This window comes from Ovis canadensis, chromosome 9 (genome assembly GCF_042477335.2).
Source record: "Ovis canadensis isolate MfBH-ARS-UI-01 breed Bighorn chromosome 9, ARS-UI_OviCan_v2, whole genome shotgun sequence".
Classification (NCBI taxonomy): domain Eukaryota; kingdom Metazoa; phylum Chordata; class Mammalia; order Artiodactyla; family Bovidae; genus Ovis; species Ovis canadensis.
In genome coordinates, this window is record NC_091253.1 from 87,218,451 (window position 1) to 87,243,454 (window position 25,004).

General features: G+C 40.7%; 1 protein-coding gene across 3 annotated transcripts in view; it reads left to right on the top strand.

The window, feature by feature from the left end:
* The first annotated feature begins 482 nt into the window (after nt 1-482).
* RGS22 (regulator of G protein signaling 22) overlaps nt 483-25,004 on the top strand; it is a 143,243-nt gene continuing 118,721 nt past the window's right edge. For 2 of the 3 annotated variants that reach the window (XM_069600519.1, XM_069600520.1), the window contains exons 1-3: nt 483-629; nt 1,525-1,553; nt 19,308-19,370. Coding sequence is in view for 1 of the 3 variants with exons in the window: in XM_069600518.1 (XP_069456619.1) it covers nt 1,001-1,025; nt 1,525-1,553; nt 19,308-19,370 (117 nt within the window). In the remaining 2 variants the exon portion in view is untranslated. Of the gene's footprint in view, nt 630-832; nt 1,026-1,524; nt 1,554-19,307; nt 19,371-25,004 lie in introns of those variants that run through there. The other variant, XM_069600518.1, reaches the window with a different exon arrangement.

Genomic DNA, 25,004 nt, shown 5'->3' on the forward strand with positions numbered 1-25,004 from the left:
ATGTGGTGTTTCTGGCTTTGAGTCACTTAGTGGATGAAGGTACCACTTACTGAGTATAGAATTTATGGAGGAAGATGGAATTCGAAAACAAGATATGGGGGATAATGTGAATTTCCTTTTGGACATTTTGATTTGGGCATATCCAGGGGGAGAGGTCTGGGAAGGAACTTTGAGCCACGACATTGAGAAAAACTCTCATTTCCCCCTAATTATAAATACTGTTTTTTGCAAACTTCATTCTTAAACTCCTCTGTCATAACTTTTCCGGGCACACACACTCTGGGCACCCTCAGTTTACTGTCCTCTTTTCATGTCTCCTCTGGTAACTGTAAAAATCTATCTTAATAGCTATCTTGAGAACTGGGCTGCCCTAACCGGAGCAAAAGCTTGGGGGAAGATCCGGTTCCTAAAAGTACGGGAACACTTAACTTTACACAGGCATTCATATAACTGTGAATGCGCTCAAGAGCTCCTTTAGTACCAGGAAAGCTCGTCTTCCTCCTCTTTTCAGGACCGGCCCGTATGGCCTCCACGTCCGGCACCCGCTCGAAGCGGGTCTTGTCTTACTGTAGACCGAGCGGGGAGAACCAGCCTGAGCCGCGGTCGCCATAGTAACGAGGCCCCGGCAGGTTTGAGTTCGCAGGGCGACGCGTCTCCAGGGCCCCGGGGTGGCGGGGTCCGGGGGCGCGTCGTCCCGTAAGCCGCTGGCGGCGGCGCAGGGCCCTGGCCCGGAGGAGGACGGACCGGGGTGGCCCGCGTCCCTTCCTCGGCCCGGGGAGCACCCCCCACCCCCCGAAAGGCGCGTGACGGGCCGCTGCTCGGCGCCCGCATTGTCTCAGCTCCATAGCAACTCGAGCCGCGCTAGGGCCACAGCGGCCAGACCGCCCGGGGCCGCGCGCGCCGCTCCGCGTCGGCGTCCGTTCCCGGGACCCGACGGCCCGCGCCGGTGGCGTCTTGACGGCCCGCGCGGGTGCCGGGGGCGCGGGGCGCGGGCGGCGGCATGCCCGAGAGGCGGCTCAGCGTCGGTAGGTGGGGCGGCCGGGGTCGGGGCCGGGGCGCGCGGGGCGGCCCCACCGCGCGCCGCCTCTGGGCTTCTATTTGCCCCCCGGGCGACCCCTCTTCCTAACCTTGGTAGCACAGACCGCAGAGGCCTCTCACCGCATTTTCTAAGAAATTTAACCCGCCATACCCCTTTTCCAGTGCCTCGTTGGCACCGTCTTATTTTATCTTGCTTAATTCTCCGTTTTGCAGCGGGAGTCATGGAGGCCTCCATCTATTAAGGTTGACTCTGGGGGTCGCAGTCGATTAGTGACCAGGCTGGATTCCAGAGGCCTTTTCTCCCCACTTCCACCTTGAATTCCAACTTCAAATTCAACCCATGTGCAGAGAGCGAACAGAGGGCCAAACGTTTTACTGAGCTTGCCCACATAAAATGCAGGGCTGAGTACCGCCTCAAATTATTTCATTTACTTTAAAAGGAAATCAGATTTGAGTGAGATAATGTAATATTTTATTTTGTTTCAGAGCCACCAACTATTACAGAAGAAGGATTTGTAAGTAGAATTTGGAGGGCTACTTCTTTTTTCCCCCTTGGCTTTTTAAAAATAGCAAATCGTAGATCACTTTTTAGAAATGATGTTTCTTTTCCTTTCTTTCTGCCAAACGAGTTATAATATAAGCTTTGGTTTCATAACAATGGTGCTGGATTCAAGAATTTATTTTTCAACAGGTACATTTTAAGACGGGGCCAACTGATTTTTCATGGTGGATGCTGTTCATTGTTAAAAGTTCTTTTATATAAATGGCCTCATTCAACTTTGCTAAGTTTGTTGATGACTCCATGAGAGTAGATTCATCTCCATGGTTTTATTGTGTTGGGGCTGAGCAGTTCCTGGTTACAGTAAACTTTAGTAGGTGGCATTGATTAACACAAGGTCTATTTACAGTTATAATTCTTTTGAAAATGTGCTAGTCTCGGCTCAGACTTCTGGAGAGTTGAGCGGTAATAACTACTTGGCCAAGTACATCATATATGTTGTCATTTAGGTGAGTGCTGTTTCTAGAGTAGTGGGTTCTACTGTGATTCAGTGTATTTAAGGAACTTATCCCAGGTAATGAATGCATTAAGATAGGAGGCAGCAAAGCCTCATTAGTACAGAGGCTTGATTCCAAGAGTTCTAACGACTTGTCTACATACAGAGGCTTGATTCCCAAGAGTTCTAACAACTTCTCTACATTATTTGCTTATGTCCTACAGCACTTATTTCTCTTGTTGGTCAATTCTTTTCTCTTGTTGGTCAATATTTGTTTTTGGTTTTTTACTCAGCGAGTAAACACGAGTGCTTCTATATTCAAGTGTGGTGCTAAATGCTAAGGATAAGTCTCAAAAAGTTCATAGTCTAGTAGGGGCTGAGAGTAGAGGCTCTCTGCTACCTTGCCTCTGCTAGCGCTTTCCAGATCTTTGGTCCATCACTGAGGGAGACCAAAACAGAGGCACAAATAGTGTGCCAGAAACTCCAACAATCTTCCTGTTGCCTTGGCATCACTCTGGGTAGTAGCAAATTTCTTTAAGCTGCTTCCTGAACTGTTCTTCACGCAGGCAAGAGGTAAGCATTTTTTCGAGATAACCTTTTCCCGTACAACTCCAGCACAGTCTCTCACAGGCGTTAGTTACTCTTAACATTTGAATTGCCTGCTGACCTCTCCACATCTTTCCCCAGCTTATGGCAATTTAATGAGGCCACTTTGAAAATTCTAGTAGCCATTCCTCTTTCTCTTGATTTTTTTTTTTTTAATTCCACTGTCTCCCAGTTCTCCCATCTCTCATGTCCTCCCTTCCTGGCTTCTCTTTTTTCTTACGCATCAAAGTATAGACCTTCTTCAGGATTCTCTGGGAGAACTCCTCTTCGCCTATGGCTTCCGCCACCCTTGTTTCACAGGGCTCCCAAATCCGCACACCTCTAGTCTGCACTCCTCTTATGATGTCAGAACTCTATATCTATTGGGTTACTGGGTGACTTCATTACCTAGATGTCCCTACATCACTTCAGTAGTGTGAAGTGAACTAATCACCACGTATTCTGTCTTTTCCCCTCTTTCTTATTTCAGTTAATGGTGCCACTGGCCATTCAAACACTCAAGTCAGAACCTTTCTTCCCTTTTCTTCACCTCCCACCTGTAGTCATTTCCCAAGTTCCTTTCATAGCCAAATCTTTTTCTCCATCCTCACAGCTACTGTCTTATTCAGGCCCTCATCCCTGAGCACGGACTTTGGCAGTATTCCTAGCTCATATTGCTGCCTCCAGTGTTCCCTCTGCCAACTGCAGTTTTTCTTTGCCTGAGGCACAAAGAGCAGACTCTTGTGTGCAACCTGAATTGCTTGCTATGACTTTGCTCTACCTTTAGGAATTTTCCTTCTCCCATCTCCGCTACCTTGGCTGTCAAACTGCTATTAACTCTATAAGAAATTGCCATGTTACTCAATTGTTAAGAGCTTTTTTTAAACCTACTGTTTGTTGAATGCTGACTTCATGGTGGTATTTAAACCTCAGAACAACCCTGTTAGGTAGTGACTAACACACACCTCTCACAGATGAGGATGTCGGTGTTCACAGAGGCTCACTGACTTGGCTTGGGACCACACTTGTAGTAACTGGCAGAGCTGGAATGTCAGAAGCCTCCCTTTAGCATGCGGAATCTTTTCTGCAACTTTTCAACCTTCTTTAACCTTATCTCCCAATATTATCTGTGTGATGAAGACAGTGTTCAAAGTGTCTTTGGTTTATAAAGTGCTTCCACACGCCCTCTGCTCCAGCCAAACTGCGCTGCTTGCCTCCTTGGCTTTACTGTTGAGTTTTGTCTCAGTTGTTCTCCCCCATCCATTTCACAATCTTGGGCATTCTTCCAGGTCCAGCTCATCTCCATGAAACCTTGCCAGCCTAAAATCATCCAGATTGCCTCTGAGCCCTGTGCAGCTTTCAGTCATGACCAGTTTGTAACCAGATCCTCAAATTCATCGGCTCACCAAGCATTATCTATACATGAAAGAATCCGTATGTCTTGCACATAATATTTCTCTCTCTTTCACCAAAGTGTAAGAGTGTTTTTTCTCATTAATATTTTTGGAAAGGAATTGTGTGACTGAGATCTCTGGTTTCCCATTCCGCCATTTTCCACGGTACCTACAAGACATATTACTCTCCAAAATAATTAACAATGTTTTCTGGCTTCCCTTGCCAGAACCAAGTTTTATAACCAAGTTTTGATTAATGAAGTTTAAGCAGAAGCACTGTGTCCTGCTTCTGGAAAGCTGATGTTTACAGAGATGGAATAACCAACCCCTGGGTCACACAGCTGGTAAAACCGGTCAGACCACAGCTAGAACCTGGGTCATTCTGACTCTGACACTCAGACAAATGTAAAGGGAGAGAATATGCCCTTTGTCGTCTTTCTTGCTGGCTGGAAGGAGGGTGTGACCCTGGAGCTGAAGCAATCATCTTGGATCATGAGGCAGAAGTGGTGTGTTGAGAATGGCAGAGCCACAAGACCCAAGAGACCTGGGCTCCTGATAGGTTGGGACGCCACTGTGCCAGTTCTGCACTGCTTATAATTACACAAGAGACATAAACCTCTGTGTTATTTAAATAGTATTATTTGGTTTTCCATTATTGGCAGCAGAGTCCTATACTAAAATAAAGCGCGTCCATATTTGCAGGAACTTTATTCTTACTGCGTTTTCTCAGTCGATGATGCTGTTAAGTATGTCTGCAAAATATTTTAACCTTTACATGAGGCCTCTGTCTTCACTGGAGAGAATAACATTTAGAACAATTTTTTTCTTGTCAGACATTGGTTTGCCTGTATTTTAACTTTGTAAATTTTGCAATTTCTTAACAAATTTGTGAGCTTCTATAGAGCTCATATTGTGATTCAGTACACCTGCATATGCTATATCGTGAATAAAATTAAGAGACACTGTAGTTTCATGTGATATTTTTTATATTTTAGTTGTTAAAAGTAGTATTGACTTTTAGCTAATCTTTAGGCTGTTCAGATTCATTTTCTGTTATTTGTATAGAGTGAATGAGTTTATTATAAACACAGAGCATTTCCCAAGCCTAAGGATATTCTCACTATTTTCATGTAATATGCAAAAAAGACACATATGCTCCAGTCCTTGTGAGCAACAGTGTCTAATTATATGAACATTAATGACCACATGGTGTTTACCTTTTCAGATTGTGAATAGAGTTGATTGCACATCAGTGGGGTTGGGGGAACTGTGAGAGCACACTTGGGTGGCACACTGGTTGCCAGTCTGTGGAGGTGGTGGACGACAGGAGCAGGTGGTTGGAGGGTGCCAAGTGAGGTACCAGAAGTGTCTCCAACAAGTCATTTGGAAACCCAGATGGTCCTGGAGGTTCTTTGGAGAGTGTTAGGCTGTTTGGAATTCTTCCATCTCTGCGGAGTCCAGTTCTCTGGTTGGAACCAAATTCTCTAATGCTTTTTGAAACCGCAGAAACTGCTTTAGAAGTTCCATCAATTCATTAGTTAACAAGTATATTGTTAAGCAACTAATTGCATTTATCATTGTATTAGGCACTACTGGGGACACACGCTGTCCATCACTGTTCCTCAAAATTGTATACCTTCTATTTGGAGAGGTGACCTTAATATGAAACAATACAAGGATAAGCAGTTTATGTTTGTGTGCATTTTGAACAAAAAGTACATTAAGATTAAGAGAAACTTTTAATCATAGGTAAGGTGTATACTGTACTTAGTCACTCAGTCATAAGGTGTAGCATGGGAGGAAAGATGATAAAGAGTGTAAAATACACTTTTTTACATTAGGATAACATGTTGTATCCAGGACTTTAGTACATGAGGAAAGCCATAGGGTGTTTGGCCAGATGAATCGACTGAACCCAAGCCAGTGAATTCACTGAAAAAGTCCTGCTTGGCTTTTTAGACAGTTGAGTTCAGTCGCTCAGTTGTGTCCAACTCTGACCCCACGGACTGTAGCACGCCAGGCCTCCCTGTCCATCACCAACTCCTGGAGCTTGCTCAACCTCCTGTCGATCAAGTGGATGATGCCATCCAACCATCTCATCCTCTGTCATCCCCTTCTCCTCCCGCCTTTAATCTTTGCCAGCATCAGGGTCTTTTCCAATGAGTTGCCTCCTTGCATCAGGTGGCCAAAGTATTGGAGTTTCAGCTTCAGCATCAGTCATTCCAATGAATATTCAGGACTGATTTCCTTTAGGATGGGCTGGTTTCATCTCATTGTTGTCCAAGGGACTCTCAAGAGTCTTCTCCAACACCACACTTCAAATAATCAGTTCTTTGGCACTCAGCTTTCTTTATAGTCCAACTCTCACATCCATACATGACTACTGGAAAAACCATAGCTTTGACTAGATGGACCTTTGTTGACAAAGTAATGTCTCTGCTTTTTAATATGCTGTCTAGGTTGGTCATAGGTTTTCTTCCAAGGAGCAAGCATATTTTAATTTCATGGCCACAGTCACCATCTGCAGTGATTTTGGAGCCCCCCCAAAAATAAAGTCTATCACTGTTTCCATTGTTTCCCCATCTATTTGCCATGAAGCAATGGGACTGAATGCCATGATCTTAGTTTTCTGAATGTTGAGTTTTAAGCCAATTATTTAACTCTCCTCTTTACTTTCATCAAGAGGCTCTTTAGTTCCTCTTCACTTTCTGCCATAAGCATGGGGTCATCTGTGTATCTGAGGTTATTGATTTTTCTCCCAGTAATCTTGATTCCAGCTTGTGCTGCGTCCAGCCCAGCGTGAAGCACTGTGTGATTGGATAAAAAGGGAATTGACAGCTTCCTGTATATTCCCCAGGCCTTTCAGAGTTTCCTCCAGGAAAGAGAGTGAGAATAGAAACCAAATGGAAAAGTACTGCTCAGTAGATGCTGATTGTAACATGTGATGATAACTCTCCATAATAAAAGGAGTTTCATACTTTTGCTCTTCATTGCATGAGCCACTCTGACTTGCTTCCTGCTTCATATACTATATTAATAATACCATATGCAGTTTTGCAGTCCAGTGAGGATCTGATAAATGGACTTTCAGCTCTTAAGTTCCTGAAATGCCTTTGATCTGTGTAATATATACTTTCAACAAACCACTTTGTGGCATTTGTTTCCCCTTGTGTTCTCTTTTTTTGTTTTCCTTTTTTGGCAACATCTCTCCTTTTTATTTTATTGGAGGTGGTGATTTAGTCACTAAGTCATGTCTCACTCTTATGATCCCATGGACTGTAGCCCGTCAGGCTCCTCTGTCCATGGGATTTTCCAGGCAAGAATACTGAAGTGGGTTGCTGTTTCCTTCTCCAGGGGCTCTCCCTAGTGTTGTTTTATTAGAGTCTTAGGTTATTAGTCTTTTCTCTTTAGGTTTCATGTCTTTGGTATAATCATTCAACATTTACTTAACAATAATGTAAGTATCTATTATACAAAGCACTGGGAAATTTTTTAATTGAAGTGTGGTTGATTCAGAATATTATGTCAGCTTTAGGAGTACAGCAAAATGACTCTCAGATTATACATATGTATACCTCCATGCTCAGCCTCTCAGTCGTGTCCGACTCTTTGCAGCCTCAGACTGTAGCCCACCTGGCTTCTCTGTCCATGGGGTTTTTCAAGCAAGAGTGCTGGAGTGGGTTGTCATTTCCTCCTCTAGGAAATCTTCCCGACCCAGAGATCAAATTCATTCTCCTGCATTGGCAGGTGGATTCTTCACCACTGAGCCACGTGGGCCTCAGTATATGTATATTTGTGGGTGTGTGTTTGTGTGTATTATTTTTCAGATTCTTTTAGCATTGGGAATTTTTTAAATGAATAAGAAGCAGTCTTTTTCTTCCAGAAATTTACAGCCCAGACTGTGAGACTAAACAGAAAATTAGAGTCTGAAGTATTGAAAGCAATGATAGTGGAAACCTAGCTATAACTTTTGGAGAAGAAAAGGGGTGGGTAGATTATAAGAGGAGAAAAGATTTTCACAGTTGAATAATCAGCATGCACGAAGGTGTTGCTGCTGGCTGCTGCTAAGTCGCTTCAGTCATGTCTGACTCTGCAACCCCAAAGATGGCAGCCCACCAGGCTCCCCCGTCCCTGGGATTCTCCAGGCAAGAACACTGGAGTGGGTGGCCATTTCCTTCTCCAATGCATGAGAGTGAAAAGTGAAAGTGAAGTCGCTCAGTTGTGTCTGACTCTTCGCGACCCCATGGACTGCAGCCTACCAGGCTCCTCCATTTTCCAGGCAAGGGTACTGGAGTGGGGTGCCATTGCCTTCTCTGATGCACAAAGGTGCAGAACTATAAAAAAAAATTGCAATGGCTAGAGTGTGGTAATATGAGATGAGGCTGGACAGCTGGGCAGGATCCAAATTGCATTCATCCAAAACCCTTTCTTGTGTTAGAAAAAGCTGGGAGATTAGAAGACAAGTGGAACTCTTGTATTGATTGTGGTGTTGCTGGGAAGACTGATCCATACTGTAATGGGGTAAGGAGAGGTAGGAAGATGAGGTTTAGCACATTATGGACAGGAGGGTGAAGCAGAGGTCCTGGAGGGGTCTGACTGGTAGTGCATGGGATCTCAGGATAGTGGTCAAAAGATCGTCAGATGACCAGGGATTTATTCTAGATGTGATGATAGTGATTTGTGATCTGTCCTTTGGTGCGCAGGAGGCTAGGAAAGCTCCACAGATGCAGAGAAACATAATATCATTTCCTTATACATAAGTCCCCTCATCAAAGCATTTTTAAATGCATACATTTAAACACATAGGAAAGTTAAAAGAACTATGTGGTGGGACTTCCCTGGCAATCCAGTAGTTAAGACTCCATGCTTCTGATGGCAAGGGATGTGAGTTCGATCCCTGCTCGGGGAGCTGAGATTCCACATGCTGTGTGGCCAAGAGAGGGGAAAAAAAACTGTGTGGTAAACACCTATATACCCATCAGCAAGATTTCACAGTCATAAGTATTTTGCTACATTTGCTTTTTCATGTTTCTTGGTCTGTCCATCTCACCATTCATCCGTCAATCTGTTTTATTTTTGTACATTTCAGAGTATAAGCTGTAGACATTGATGAGATACATATCACCCCTAAAATTAGTGTTCAGTATTAGTTTATGGTTCTTTTGTATGTAAGATTTATGCACAGTGAAATGGAAAACTTGAGTCCCATTTGAAAAATTTTAATAAGTGTCTACATTTGTGTAATCTAAATCTCAATCAAATATAGAACATTTCCATAATCTTAAAAAGCCCTTTCAAGTCTCTTTCCAGTTGATTCTTCCTACATTCCCCAAAGACTACTGTCCTGGTTTTCACCATGGACTAGTAACAGATTATAGATTTAAATTCATATAAATGGAATCATACAGTTGGTTTTCTCTTGTGTAAAGCTGTGTTTGCTCAGCATGGTGATTTTGAGATTCTCCATGTTGTTGCATGATTCTGGCATATATTTAACTTTGGCTTCTCTGGTGGCTCAGATGGTGATGAATCTTCCTGCCAATGCAGGAGATCCAGGTTCAGTCCTTGGGTTGGGAAGATCTCCTGGGGAAAGGAGTGGCTACCCACTCTGGTATTATTGCTTAGAAAATTCCATGGATAGAGGAGCCTGGCAGGCTACAGTCCATGGGGTCACAAAGAGTTGGAAACAACTGAGCAACTAACACTTTCTAACTTTTTTATTGTGGAAAATGTACATAAACTTACCATTTTAACCATTTTTAAGTGTATGATTTCAGTGGCATTAAGCACATTCACCTTGTGCATCTGTCACCACTATCCATCTCCAGAACTTTTTCATCATCCCAAATTGAAAAGGCAGGGGAACCAGAGATCGAATTGCCAATATCTATTGGATCGTTGAAAAAGCAAGAGAGTTCCAGAAAAATATCTACTCCTGCTTTATTGAGTTTGCCAAAGCCTTTGACTGTGTGGATCACAACAAACTGTGGAAAATTCTTAGAGATGGGAATACCAGACCACCTGACCTGCCTCCTGAGAGATCTGTATGCAGGTCAAGAAGCAACAGTTCGGACAGGACATGGAACAACAGACTGGTTCCAAAGTGGGAAAGGAGTGCATCCAGGCTGTATATTGTCACCCTTCTTATTTAACTTATATGTAGAGTATATCATGTGAAATGCTGGGCTGGATGAAGAATGAGCTGGAATCAAGATTGCTGGGAGAAAAATCAATAACATTAGATATGCAGATGACACCATCTTTATGGCAGAAGGCAAAGAAGAGCTAAAGAGCCTCTTGATGAAAGTGAAAGAGGAGAGTGAAATAATTGGCTTAAAGCTCAACATTCAGAAAACAGATCATGGCATTTGGTTCCATCACTTTATGGCAAATAGACAAGGAAACAATGGAAACAGTGAGAGACTTTATATTTTTGGGCTCCAAAATCACTGCAGATGGTGACTACAGCCATCAAATAAAAAGACGTTTGCTCCTTGGAAGAAAGCTCTGACCAATCTAGACAGCGTATTAAAAAGCAGAGACATTACTTTGCCAACAAAGGTCCATCTAGTCAAAGCTTTGGTTTTTTCGAGCAGTCATGTATGGATTTGAGAATTGGACTATAAAGAAAGCTGAGCACTGAAGAATTGATGCTTGTGAACTGTGGTGTTGGAGGAGACTTTTGAGAGTCCCTTGGACAGCAATGAGATGAAACCAGTCCATCCTAAAGGAAATCAGTCCTGAATATTCATTGGAATTACTGATGCTGAAGCTGACACTCCAGTACTTTGGCCACCTGATGTGAAGAAGTGACTCATTTGGAAGGACCTTGATGCTGGGAAAGATTGAGGCAGGAGGAGAAGGGGATGACAGAGGATGAGATGGTTGGATGGCATCACCGACTCAATGAACATGAGTTTGAACAGGCTCCCGGAACTGGTGATGGACAGGGAACCCTGGTGTGCTTCAGTTCATGGGGTCACAAAGAGTTGGACATGACTCAGCGACTGAACTGAACTGAACTGAACCCATTAAATAGTGACTTCCTGTTACTCCTCTTCCAGCCTTCAGTTACCATTGTTCTACTTTCTGTCTTTATGGATTTGACTGTTCTGTGTGTGCAGGCTAAGTTGCTTCAGTCATGTCTGACTGTGACACTGTGCGGTGTAGCCCATCAGGCTCCTCTGTCCATGGGATTCTCCAGGCTACAGTACTGGAGTGAGTTGCCAGGCCCACTTCTAGGGGATCTTCCCAATCCAGGGATTGAACCCATGCCTCATGTCCTCCCACATTAGTAGGTAGATTCTTTACCACTAGGGCCACCTGGAAAGCCCTTGACTATTCTAGGTAATTCATATAAGTGGAATAATGCAATATTTGTCCTTTAGTGTTTGGGTTATTTCATTTAGCATGACATTTTCAGGGATCATTCATGTTGTTTCATGTATCAGAATTTCATTCCTTTTCAAGGTATTTCAATGGAATAATACTATTCCATTATATGTACATACCGTATTTTGTTTATCCTTTCATGTACCAATAGGCATTTGAGTTGTCTCCATCTTTTGGCAGTTGTGAATAACGGTTCTATGCACACAGATGTACAACAAATACCTGTTTGAATCCTGCTTTCTGTTTTTTTGGGTATATACCCAGAAATGTATTGCTGGATTATAATGGTAATTACATATGTTTAACTTTTTGAGGGATGGTGGCTGTACCATTTCACGATGTACAAGGATTCCAATTTCTCTGCATTCTCACCAGCACTTGTTATCTTTCATTTTTTTAAAAAATTGTAGCCATCCTAGTAGATGTGAAGTGATATCTTGTTGCTGCTGATGTTGAGTATCTTTTCATGTGCTTATTGACCATTTGTATATCTTCTCTGGAGAAATGTTAAAGTTTTTCGCCTGTTTAAAACACTTGAGGTTGTTTATATTTTTCTTTCTGAGTTTTTAGAATTCTTTATATATATATTTGAATGTTAAATGCTTATCAGTATATGCTTTGCAAATATTTTCTCACATTCTGTAGGTTATCTTTCACTTTCCTAGTAGGGTCCTTTGATTCACAAGTTTTTAATTTTCATGAAAAATCATTTATTTATTTTTTTCTTTTTGGCTTATGCTTTAGATGTCCTGTTTAAGAATCCATTGCCAAATCCAAAGTCATGAAGATTTATCCTTATGTCTTCTCTACGTATTTTATAGTTTTAGTGTTTATGTTTTAGGTCTTTGATCCATTTTGAGTTAATTTTTGTATATGTTATAAAGAGAAGATCCAACCTCATTTTTTGGCATGTGGATATCCAGTTTTCCTAGCACCATTTGTTGAAAAGAATGTCCTTTCTCTGCTGAATTGTCTTGGCACCCTTGTGGAAAATTATTTGACCATTTAAGAGAGGATTTATTTCTGGACTCTATTCTATTCCAATGGTCTGTATGTCTGTCTTTATGCCAGTACCACTTTGTTTTCATTACTGTAATTTTGTCATAAGTTTTGAAATTAGGATATATGGATCCTTCAGTTTTTGTTCTTTTTCAATATTATTTTGGTTATTCCGGGTCCCTTGAAATTCCTTGTGAATTTTAGGATGAATTTTTCATTTCTGCAAAAAAAAAAAAAGGCATTGGGATTTTGATGGAGAATGTATTAAAATTTGTAGATTGCTTTGGGTAATATTGTCATCTTAGCAATATGGTTTTTCAATCCTTGAACATGGCATGTATTTCCTTTTATTTATATCTTCTCTAATTTCTTTTGGCAGTTTTTTAGTTCAGTGTACAAGTCTTTCCCTTTTTGATTGTCATTATTTTCCCTACTATTGTAAATGGAATTGTTAATTTCCTTAATATTAGGTCTTATGCTTGAAATAACTATATGTAATTTCTAATCAAGACTTTTAATGTTCTATCTTTTACTATTCTTGTATAGTCTCAATTGGTGAGAAACTGTATCTCCCAAAGGTATTAAAATTTTTTAGACTTTTTAAACAGCCATTCAAAACTGCAGAAGTTAAAAATGAAATTTAAACTTAATAGTATCCCCTCTTTTCATTACAAATATAATGTTAAAAATTCTTAGGATAAATTTAGAAGTCAATAAAGTGTTTCAGTTATTTCAAAATAATGATGAAACTCTACAGCAGTATATGCATATATTTTTCAAGTGATTGCCTTGTATACTACTACAAGGATACATCAGTTGCCAGCAGAGAGAAATATCTGTTGTATGTGAAGGCAAAGACTTGGGGCCATTTTCCTTCCAAAGATCTCCTCCCCCTCTTTCCTCCAAGTTGTCAGCACCTTTGGCTGTGAACTGTCTTTTTGGACATCTCAAACAGAAACTCCTCCAGCAGCTTCATAGAACAGTGGTGTGTGCTACAGCTGGCCTAATAAATCCATGTCCACCAGCTTGAGCAACTCTTTGGCTATACTCAGTGTCTGGGTGTGGGATATGGCTCGTAAATCACCGTCTCCAGGGAAGCGAGTTGGATGAGGAGTACCAAACAAGATTGCTCATAGCCAGAGGTCTCCATCCTGGGAGCATCAGCCATCCCTGACTGTTCCTGGTTGTCCTGCGATCCGGAGAGGCCGACTCTCACTTGACCACGAATGCCGTTGTCTGTACACCGTGGCCTGTCATGGCCATGCTGGGTTGCAGGCTCTAGTCTCGTGATTGGCTTGTTTAGAAAGGAGGAAAGGAAGAATCTATATGTATTTTAGGAAGAAGAAGCAAAATAGGTCCCTCCTGATAAGTATAATTCTGGAAATATGGTTTATGCCTATCTCCTGATGGCTGATAGCATTCCCGGTCTAAACTGTGTCAGTTTAGGATTCTACCTTAGAAATTAGATGAATGGTTTTGGCTAGTATGTGGATGGCTTAAAGGGAGGTTGGAAGCTTGGGTTATTTTTCTGTTTGTGCCATTAGCTAACTGATTGCCTTTATAATGTTTTGCTTTCCACCGTGTCTTTCCTCATGCATGTCTGTCTTTTCTCTGCATTATTGCCTCTCTTGTGTATCTTTTTAGATACAGACGTTGAAGTTATTTGAAATATAATTCAAATGCCATTTTCCCTTCTTGAGTCTTTTCTGATTCCCCCTACCAAATAACATCTTTCCCTCCTTTTGGAGGAAACATTTTATGTGGTAATTTTCTTTGGAAGGTACTATATTCTTTTTTGGACTACATTTTTTGGTCTGTATTTATCTAGTCTTCCCTTCATTAGAAGACCTTCTTTGTATATCTTGCATCTTTTAGCGTTGAGAAGAAGTTGTCATTTATGTCATTTGAGGGTCCAGCAAAATGATTTTTTAATCAATAAAAATATTTTATCTATTAGCATACACATACAAACTTATTTTGTGTAACCCGCTTTCAGGAAGAAGTTTTGAGCAATTTGGACTAAAAATGGAAAAGCTGACTTCACTTTCACAGATGGCACACCTGTAATACATGAAGAAACAGGCTTCAAGGGTGCATTCAACTCTGAAAAGTGTTCCTGCCTTCCATTGCGTCACTCAGCAGAGACTCTGTGCTGCAAATTTTGTAGTCAGGTTCATGGAATGATGTAATGGAGGAATTGATTGTAACTCAGTTTTCTTCTTGATTGTACCACTAACCATAGGGTCTATTGGTTATTTGGAAGATGTTAAACCTGGATAATGGAGACTTAGTTCATTTTACTGCAGCCAAGTGACTGGACTGTGGAAATCTTTTGAGAGTAACTGAGTTGCTTCTCCAAATCTAAAGGGTTTGGAAAGTAAAGGGTTTATCATATCCTCATAGGTTCATAGGACTTTGTTACTGATGTGACAAGATACTTGAACACACTGAACTAGAAACGGCGATGGGAAAATACGTTCATTTATTGAGAGACCCGCAGGCCTTTCCATTCAAGTGTGACGCGAGGACTGAGCGGATGGCACTTGAAGGCCACACTTATTTCCCTTGTGGAGCTAACTGCCCTGATACCAGCAGAAACCTTTATGTTTAATATTGGTAGAAATTAAGATACAGCTTCAGAAAAGAAATGCAGATTTTGATGTATTTGAATAATACATTAAGTGTCCATGGTTGTTAAGTGCAAATGGAGGATGTGACTGAATGCCCAGGAAATGCCCTTTCCTGTGGTCCCTCAAGGGGACCTGAGGGGCTGAGAGCACACTGCTCCCTAAGGGTCAGGGCTGTGCTGCTGGAGTTGGGTGTGCAGACTGATGCTGCCAGAGAACTCCCGTCTGTCCATTCAGAGATGAGTTCACAAATCGAGAGTAAACCTTTGGAAGCCTTATGGCAATCTGACTGAGTATCGATTTTAGTTCCTATTTACTTTAACCTATTTATTTATTCACTTATTTGACTACCTTGGGTCTTAGTTGTGGTTCACAGGAGCTTCGACGTGTCATGCAGAATCTTTTGCTGCGACTCGTGGACTCTCAAGTTGTGGGGCATGGGGTCAGTTGTTGCCATGTGCAGGCGTAGTTGCTCTTCAGCATGTGAGATCTTAGTTCTCTGACCAGCGATCAAACCTGCATCCCCTGCATTGCAAGGCGGATTCTTCACTCCTGGACCACCAGGGAAGTCCCGAGAGTATTGACTTTAATAATAAAATGTGCGTATGTACTCAGTCATGTCCAACTCTTTGCAACCCCATGGAATGTAGCCCGCCAGGCTCTTCTGTCCGTGGAATTTTCTAGGCAAGAATACTGGAGTGGGTTGCCATTTCCTCCTCCAGGGGATCTTCTCAACCCAGGGAGTGAACCTAAATCTTTTGCATCTTCAGCATTGGCAGGCGGATTCTTTACTACTGTGCCTCCTGGGAAGCCCGATAATTAATAAAATAGTTGGGCTTGTATTATGTATATTTTTATTTTGCTTTCTAATAATTCATTCTTACTGTATTTTACCAAAAATATCTGTCTGAAACTGATTAGGGGGAGAAAACAAAACAGGTGTTTCATCACAGGTGGTTTGGAAAGCATTGAGTTAGAGTCTCTTAGAATTGTGAGGCATCTGGAAATGACTATATGAATTTGAGGATTCTCTAGAAATTTCTGGTTATGTAACTGACTAGGTGATATTTAGGTCCATGTGTATTTATGAAATACACTTTTTGTTTTACAACTAAAATTTAAAAACGAAATGGCTAGTTTAGCAAAATAGGAACCATGCTCCATTACAGTTAACTAATTTAAAATTCTCACCCTTCCCACCTGTGGATTTTTGATCATGAGCCCAGTTGTGTAAAACTTGGCCACCCTTGTTGTAGCATAATGCCTTTACCTAGGAAATTTACCCAGGAAATCCTAAAAATATTTGTTGAATTGTTTATTAGTTTGCTAAATAAAGTCCAGAAAATTGAAGTAACTCTGAAAGGTTAAAGTCAAAAGATAATTACCCTTTTGGCACCACACTCCAGTACTCTTGCCTAGAAAATCCCATGGACCGAGGAGCCTGGTGAGCTGCAGTCCATGAGGTTGTAAAGAGTCGGACACAACTGAGCGACTTCACTTTCACTTTTCACTCTCATGCATTGGAGAAGGAAATGGCAACCCACTCTAGTGTTCTTGCCTGGAGAATCCCAGGGACAGAGGAGCCTGGTAGGCTGCCATCTCTGGGGTCTCACAGAGTCGGGCATGACTGAAGCGACTTAGCAGTAGCAGCAGTAACAGTAACAGAAACAGTTCAGTCACTCAGTTGTGTCTGACTCTGTGCAACCCTATGTAGATATATTCCCAAGTATTTTATTCTTTTCATTGTGATGGTGAATGGAATTGTTTCCTTAATTTCTCTATTTTCTCATTGTTACTGTATAGGAATGCAAGGGATTTCTGTGTGTTGATTTTATATCCTGCAACTTTACTATATTCATTGATTAGCTCTAGTAATTTTCTGGTGGAGTCTTTAGGGTTTTCTATGTAGAGGATCATGTCATCTGCAAACAGTGAGAGTTTTACTTCTTCTTTTCCAATTTGGGTTCCTTTTATTTCTTTTTCTGCTCTGACTGCTGTGGCCAAAACTTCCAAAACTATGTTGAGTATCAGTGGTGAAAGTGGGCACCCTTGTCTTGTTCCTGACTTTAGGGGAAATGCTTTCAACTTTTCACCATTGAGGATAATGTTTGCTGTGAGTTTGTCATATATAGCTTTTATTATGTTAAGGTATGTTCCTTCTATTCCTGCTTTCTGGAGAGTTTTTATCATAAATGGATGTTGAATTTTGTTAAAGGCTTTCTCGGCATCTATGTGTGCGACCCTATGGACTGCAGCATGCCAGGCTTCCCTTGCCATCACCAACTCCCAGAGACTACTCAAACTCATGTCCATCACGTTGGTGATGCTATCCAACCATCTCATCCTCGGTTGTCCCCTTCTCCTCCTGCCTTCAATCTTTCCCAGCACCAGGGTCTTTTCTAATGAGTCACTTCTTTACATCAGGTGGCCAAAGTATTGGAGTTTCAGCTTCAGCATCAGTCATTCCAATGAATATTCAGGACTGATTTCCTTTAGGATGGACTGGTTAGATCTCCTTGGAGTCCAAGGGGCTCTCAAGAGTCTTCTCCAAAACCATAGTTCAAAAGCATCAATTCTTTGGTGATCAGCATTCTTTATGTTCCACCTCTCACATCCATACATGACTACTGTAAAAACCATAGCCTTGACTAGACGGACCTTTGTTGGCAAAGTAACGTCTCTGCTTTTTAATATGCTGTCTAGGTTGGTCATAGGTTTTCTTCCAAGGAACAAGCATCTTTTAATTTCATGTCTGCAGTCACCATCTGCAGTGATTTTGGAGCCCAAGAAAATAAAGTCTATCACTGTTTCCATTGTTTCCCCATCTATTTGCCATGAAGTGGTGGGACCAAATGCCATGATCCTAGTTTTCTGAATGTTGAGTTTTAAGCCAACTTTTTCACTCTTCTCTTTCACTTTCATTAAGAACCTCTGTTTCCTCTCACTTTCTGCCGTAAGGGTGGTGGTGTCTGCATATCGGAGGTTATTGATATTTCTCCTGGCGATCTTGATTCCACCTTGTGCTTCAGCCAGCCTGGCATTTTGCATGATGTATTCTGCATATAAGTTACTCTTTTAGCCTCCACCAAATGTTATCTGCCTTGCTCTGCTTTGTTTGACCTTTGCCGGTGAGAATTTTGTTTGAGCATGTATTACTAAAGTACTGCTGTGAGGGTAGTAGCTTTGTGAGATCCTGAGTTTGTTGTTTAAATCAGAGACTTTTAGTAAACTAAATCCTTAGTTGTTGTCTTAGCCAGTTCAGAATTTACTAAGTTCTTTGAGATAAATCATATAAGTGATTGTTTATAATTCTATTCTGATACTGCAATTACTTAAAGAAATTACCATGAAAATCTACTTCTGAAGTAGGTATTAATATAGTGTCATATCTTGCTTATACTTTCACATTATACTTCAATCAGTTTTTTAAAATTGGCCAGTATAAGAAGAAAATAATCAGCCATATGGAAATAATAACATTGTGTCATAGTGTCAACTTTCATGTTAGATTTGGGAAACTGAAATATAATTATGAATAATAAAAACACACATACTATACAACAGGGTACGTGAGGATGTGCTTTTGACACAATGGAAACAATTGCTAATAAAATAAGGTGCTTTATTTGGAAGAGAGACTTTGTTATTGACAGTGGCTTTCCAATTTTGCCAACTATAAAAGCAACTGTGTTGGTGGATGAGATAGTCATGGAAAAAAGCATATACAATCTTTATGCTTAGAACACATGTGTTGTCAAAGTTGCTTCTTGCAAAAGTGAAGCGTGACCCAGATTATTAAAGCTCTCATTCTAAGCAGTCAGTGGGTTATTTTTTTCACTTAGTTTATTACTTTCATTAGGCAATTTATGGAGTTTTTCATTCTGAATTTCATCTTAACCCCAAACACTGGTTCTATCTTTATTGATTCTGCCTTTATTTTTGTAAGATAAATATTTGTGATAAATCCATGGGAAATTTACTATGTGTGCTATTTTGTCCTTGTTGATGTTTGTTTGCCTGTCATGCTGTATTTCTCACTTGTTCTGTTTCCAGCCAAGTATAGCAGCAAGGCCTTTTAAGAGGACGTTTTTGTATTTCTTCCTTCCAGAGATTGTAACACTGTTCTGTTTATAGGGACGGTTCACTGTCGACTAATTGAAACAGATTGAAAGCTCTATATTATAATCTATTGATAGCAGAATTAGAGAATAATGTTTGCGTGGTTTTAAAACATCTTGGTATACGCTTATTAATATTATGCTTTTATATTTTTGCAGGAAGATTCTTTGGCAACAGATGATTTCCTTGTGGACTACTTTAATGAATTCCTAAGCCTTCCAGTGAGTGTATTATTATGTTCCATGGAATATATTATCAAAACAAAATATTGTACACACTGGGTTATCTTGTGAGACAGATTTATCAGGAATAATATTTTTTAAAAAATACTAATTAAAGCATTTAGATTGTTGGAAATGCTCTCAAACGGTGTCAGCTTCAGGAATGAACCAGACAGTCGAAAATGGCTCAGCAAGGTAGTCTTTACTTCTCCAGAAGGGTGCCTTACAGACAGAGGTCTGGGAGCAAGCACATCAGATGGGAGGTTTGCTGGGTTTTTAGCCCAAAGATGCAAGTTCCCTCCCCTGGCTCCTCATAGGTTGAGGACCACAGAGTTACAGTCTTTCCCGGCGGTCACCTAAGTTTTTATTGGACAGTTGGTAATGATTTTCCCCACCTTTTTAGTTTTTTGAACATGTCCAGGATAAGGCCCACTAAAATATCCTTACGAGGAAAGAGACTCAAAAGGTGGAAAGAACAAAGGTTTGGTAATTAGCCACCATTTTAGGAAATCTTATTCACAAGCCAGCTATATACCTTTCTGTTCAACTATTCTAAATGCTTCTTTATTTCTTGCATCTTCTTCTTTGATAGAAAAAACCATATCTTTCTTACAAGATAAAGTTGTGTCTTTTATGGAGTTAATCATTTGGGTTTGAATCATATTTAGGAATTATTATTATTGAAGAAAGCTGGATCAGTTATATTACAATAAAAGTAAATAAAAGAAAAAAGGGAAGCTGGCATTTTTCTAACCATCAAAAGCATTCTGTACAAAATCTTGTACAGTTGTATTTGGGTATTATTTTAGTCTTTGAACAGAGGCAATGAGGAGATAATATAAAACCATTTAAGAAACTAAATTTCTTGCCTCTGGGCAATTATTGGTATCCTCTTGGACAGATATTAAAGTGAAATTTATGTTTAAGGCAACTAGCATTTTATATCAGTAGTAAATAAGATGGGGGACACTGCTGGTGGTGTATCATAGGTAGATACTAGATAAGAGATTTTTGGTCTTAGCAGTGACAGAGTAAGTACTGAGGGGTTTAGGAAAAATGAAATGGGGATGCATAAAAACACTGATACTGTTGTGTAGAAACAGAGTTCATCAGGAATGTCAGATGAAGGAAAGATAAAAGATTTGTATTTTAAATGGAAACTGTTTCATTCAAATACTATTAGGGAAAATCTGAAATATAAAAAAGTCTCAGGTAATTTTAAAGGGATTGGGCCCTAAAACGAGCAGTGTCTTAAAGCCTAACTACAGAAAATGTGTTTTGAAGGGAAAGTACTAGATGTATATATTTTTTTTTTTTGCCTAGATGAATTCTTGTGCATATGTATGTACTATGCTCACATGTTTATTTGTTTTGTTTCCTTTTTTTCAAAAAGAATTTGTGTTTTCTCCTCCATGGGGCATGCTGGGTCTCTGAAACCATCATGGGGGTCAGGTTGAGACACTAAGCCACGCTCTCCCTTTCCAGCAACAGGCTTTAGCCATGTTACAGGACACTTCGACAACTTCCTCTGTGGTCTGACTCTTCACCTTTCATCGTCCAAGTGTGTGTTATAAAATACCCAGCAGAACCACAAAATTATTGTCAGAATTTTATTCTTCTGGATTATGCAGTCTTTCCTCTAGGCTCTGCATTCTCCATTCTTCTTCCAAAAAAAAAAAAAACACAAAAAAATACATTTTAGTGAAGTTTTAGAAAAAATAGTCTTTCTGTTGGGTCTGATTTCAGTTTCTCAAAATATACATTTCATTGTCTCGAGATTTATGATTATATAGACTTTTACTTGGCCTAGAAAATACACCCCCCCTCCGCCACCTAATTTTCTTCATTATTAAAAAAAGATCAATCTTAAATTATAGAAGAAATATAACAATAGTATAGGAAATTAACTTCAAGTTTAAGAAGAGTTCAGCCCATATCCTGCCATCCAGTTAGAAGAGACATAACCTTTTCATATACATTTGTTTCAAGGCTTTAGTTGAAATTGACTTAGTGTGGTTTCTTTTGAACTCTATGCAATAATGTTTTTCCTCCTTCAGGCAGTTTGACCCCTTCATGTGGCCCATGCAGCCCACCTGGGCCACTTATCCTTCTTTTCTGTCTCTCCAAATCCTCTGCTTTTATATTATATTCACTGTCTTTCTGTCTCTCTCCATCTGTCTCATCCCTTTGCATTTACATTTGGTACTGTACAGTCTACATATTAACTACTCACGCTTCATGCCCAAGATGGGAGAAGGGGAAATATCACAGGTTTTCAAAAAGCAATTGGGGGCAGGGAGGAGAAGGAATAATGGATTTCCAGACCAAGTTACTGGCAAGATTCTAAAACAGATTAGTAATGTTTGGTTTATGAGCACTTAACTAAGAATTAGAAGCCAGCATGGGCTTACTGAGAATTAGTGAGCCAAACTAATCTCACGCTCTCTGTCTTTTTTATTTTCACCCTTCTTTCTTTTGGATAGTTATGAATCGGTACTTTAGGGAACTGTAAATTTAATGTATTATGATTTCAGTGAGTGACAATAATGATAATAAATTGAGCCATCTTACTTCCTGCTCAAAACTTTGTCTAGTGGCTCCTCGTTACACTAAGAATAAAATACAAAATCCTGTATAATCTGGCTCTTGCCATCTCTTGGGCTTTATTTCCTATGCCTCTTTTGCTTGTTAATCCTTTTCCAGCCTAGCTGGAAAACTTGGCCTTTTATGTTTCTCAAACGTGAGTATGCTAACTGTACTCAGGGCCTCTTAGCCTGGAGGGCTCTCCCCCGAGATATTTGTATCACTTTCTCTCTGATTTAAATCACTCCGTCCAGAAAGCCTTCCCTCCCAACCCTGTCTAAACAATACATGCTCCACTTAGGCTGCTGTGTTTGTCTTCAGAGCCCTATCATCATCTGTGAAATTTATTCTCAGATATTTCGCTAATCATAGCCAGTAGGCGTTGACTCTTAATAGTCCAACTTGCAAGTCCAAACTCCTTAATACGGACTCTTTCTAGCTTTCTCTGTAGCTTCATCCTTATGTCATCCTCCCGTCCCTAGCCGCCCTCGCCCACCTTGGCCGCGTGCATTGCTCCTGTGCTCATCTCCAGTGTAATGGCTGGAAGAGCAGAGAAACAGGACTGTGTGACCTCAGCTGCTTCACTCGTTGCCCATGTGATCTCAGGTATATTCCTTAATTACTGAGTTCCTCAATACCTTTCTCTAAGGACACAGTAGAACCGTCTTGCAAGACTGTTACAAAATGAGGTAATATGTGTTACGTACCTGGCACAGATTTAGTGCTTCTCTCTCCTTTTCCTTCACTAACCAGCCTGTCTCGTCTTCCATTCCTGAGACATGAGGGACAGTCACGCTTTAGTTGGATTGATGGATTATTGTCATTCTAGAGAATAATCTGTTCCACACAAACCTGTCATTGGCTTTGACTTTTAAAAATTATTATGTATCAGAGACTTGGATGAAACATTGCAAGTGAACTGGTGTTTTTCCAGCTTACTCAGCTGGTGAGTGACAGGGTCCACCCAGGCCCACATGGCTCAAAAACTTGTCCTACTGCACTGTAGTGACTATAGAAATGGCAGGAGAGGAGTAGACTGACAGTTTGGATAACAGAATTTAGTCTCATTTTGGTCATGGTAGTCTGGAATATTGGAGAAGGCAATGGCACCCCACTCCAGTACTCTTGCCTGGAAAACCCCGTGGATGGAGGAGCTTGGTAGGCTGCAGTCCATGGGGTCGCGAAGGGTCGGACATGACTGAGCGACTTCACTTTCACTTTTCACTTTCATGCATTGGAGAAGGAAATGGCAACCCACTCCAGTGTTCTTGCCTGGAGAATCCCAGGGACAGGGGAGCCTGGTGGGCTGCCGTCTATGACGTCGCACAGTCGGACACAACTGAAGCGACTTAGCAGCAGCAGCAGCAGTCTGGAATATGGGCTAAAATAAGTAAAGCTAATGTGTTTTTAGGGCGCATTAATAGAATTATAGTTAAGATCAAGAACAATATTAGTCTGGAGCCTAGAAGGCACTCATTAATGTTTGTGTGTTTTTTTTTTTTGCATTGGATTGAATTGTCAGACCACATGTGGAATATTGTGTTGTGTTCTTGGTGCCATATGTTGAGCTGCTCCACTAAACCAGACTCAGGGAGACTTGGTTAATGAATGCTGTGGAAACTACGTCAAATGAGTGAGGGGTGAAAGATGAGTGAGTATTGGACCTGGTTTGGGAATGAGTAGAAATGTTGTAATGAAGCAGCTCTTTCTAAATATTTGAAGATGTGATTGAGGAAGAATGGTTAAGAGTTTCTTGAGGAAGAAGGGTTAAGAGTTTCTGTGAAGCTCGAGGGCAGAACCAGGGCCAGCATTTATGAGGAAATTGATTTTCACTCACTAGAAGAAAGATGTTTAAAGATGGTTTTCTAACCATAGAATGGGCTGGCTAGTGAAGGACTAAACTCTCTGTGATTCAGATATTCAGGTATAGGTAATCATTTGGGGAAATATTTTATAGGGGATGTACGTATTGGGTGGGAGAATAGACTTTTTCAGGTAAATAAAATTTGATTAATTTCTTCTACTCTGTTTTTTGTTTTTTGTTTTTTTTTTCTTAATCCTAGAAATTACACTGTCAATTTTCTGGGGCCAGGATAGATCCCTTTCTTCTGTATCTCCCAAAACTTCTTGAGGATGATTTTTTTTTTAAATTTTTACACCTTCCGCATAAGATCCTTAAACTAAATAAACCTTCTAATCTTCTTCTGCCTCTCCTGCTCTACCACCTCCACCCTCAACAAAACAAAACAAAACAAAACAAAAAAAACAACCCAAAACAAAAGCCCAACAGTCTCAGCCTGACAGTATAGATACATATAACAACATTCTCGATCTAAAAGAGCTCTTAGGTATCTAGATTTCTGAGACCTTCTCCACATCTATGGTGAAATGCCCATGGTCCTGTAAGTGGATTGTGGCACAAATGGGCCTTGGAATGAGGCTCTCTGTCTCCTACACCATCTCTTTCCATTACACCATTACACCCTTGGGACACATTGTAAGATCCAGAAACTGATGGCTCGTATCCTGCCTCCATGTTATTTTGTGATGAGGGGAATCCAGGACAGTTGCTGCTATTATAAACGAGTGTGGCACTCTCCAAATCCTAGCTTTCATAACTTCATTCTGTTTGTTCTGGTGCCAGGATCACATTCAGATATTGTTTTCATTTAGTGTCTGGGAAGGCTTTTTTTTTTCCTGTCAACTCTTTATGGACAAGTGTTTGCTTATTAAATTTTCTTCTATGCTATAGTGTGAAAACACTCTTTTCCCCCCTTTTTGGTTTTATTTTGTGTGTTTTATGCTCAGTGACTGTTGTGGGATTGAGTAGATGAGCCCGCATACAGATTTAGGTTGGGCCTCTGTGGGTGGTTGAGAATGTTTGTGACATTTATGGTTTGCAGAAGCTGAAGGGGTGGCCTGCTCTATACCCTCCTAGCAAGGATAGGTATGTCATGTGTTTGCCAGACCATGCTTAGCTATGTGCCTTTGGAATTTTACCATAACTTCTTTTTTTGGAATGATTCTCCACACTTCTTTAAAATCTGTAAG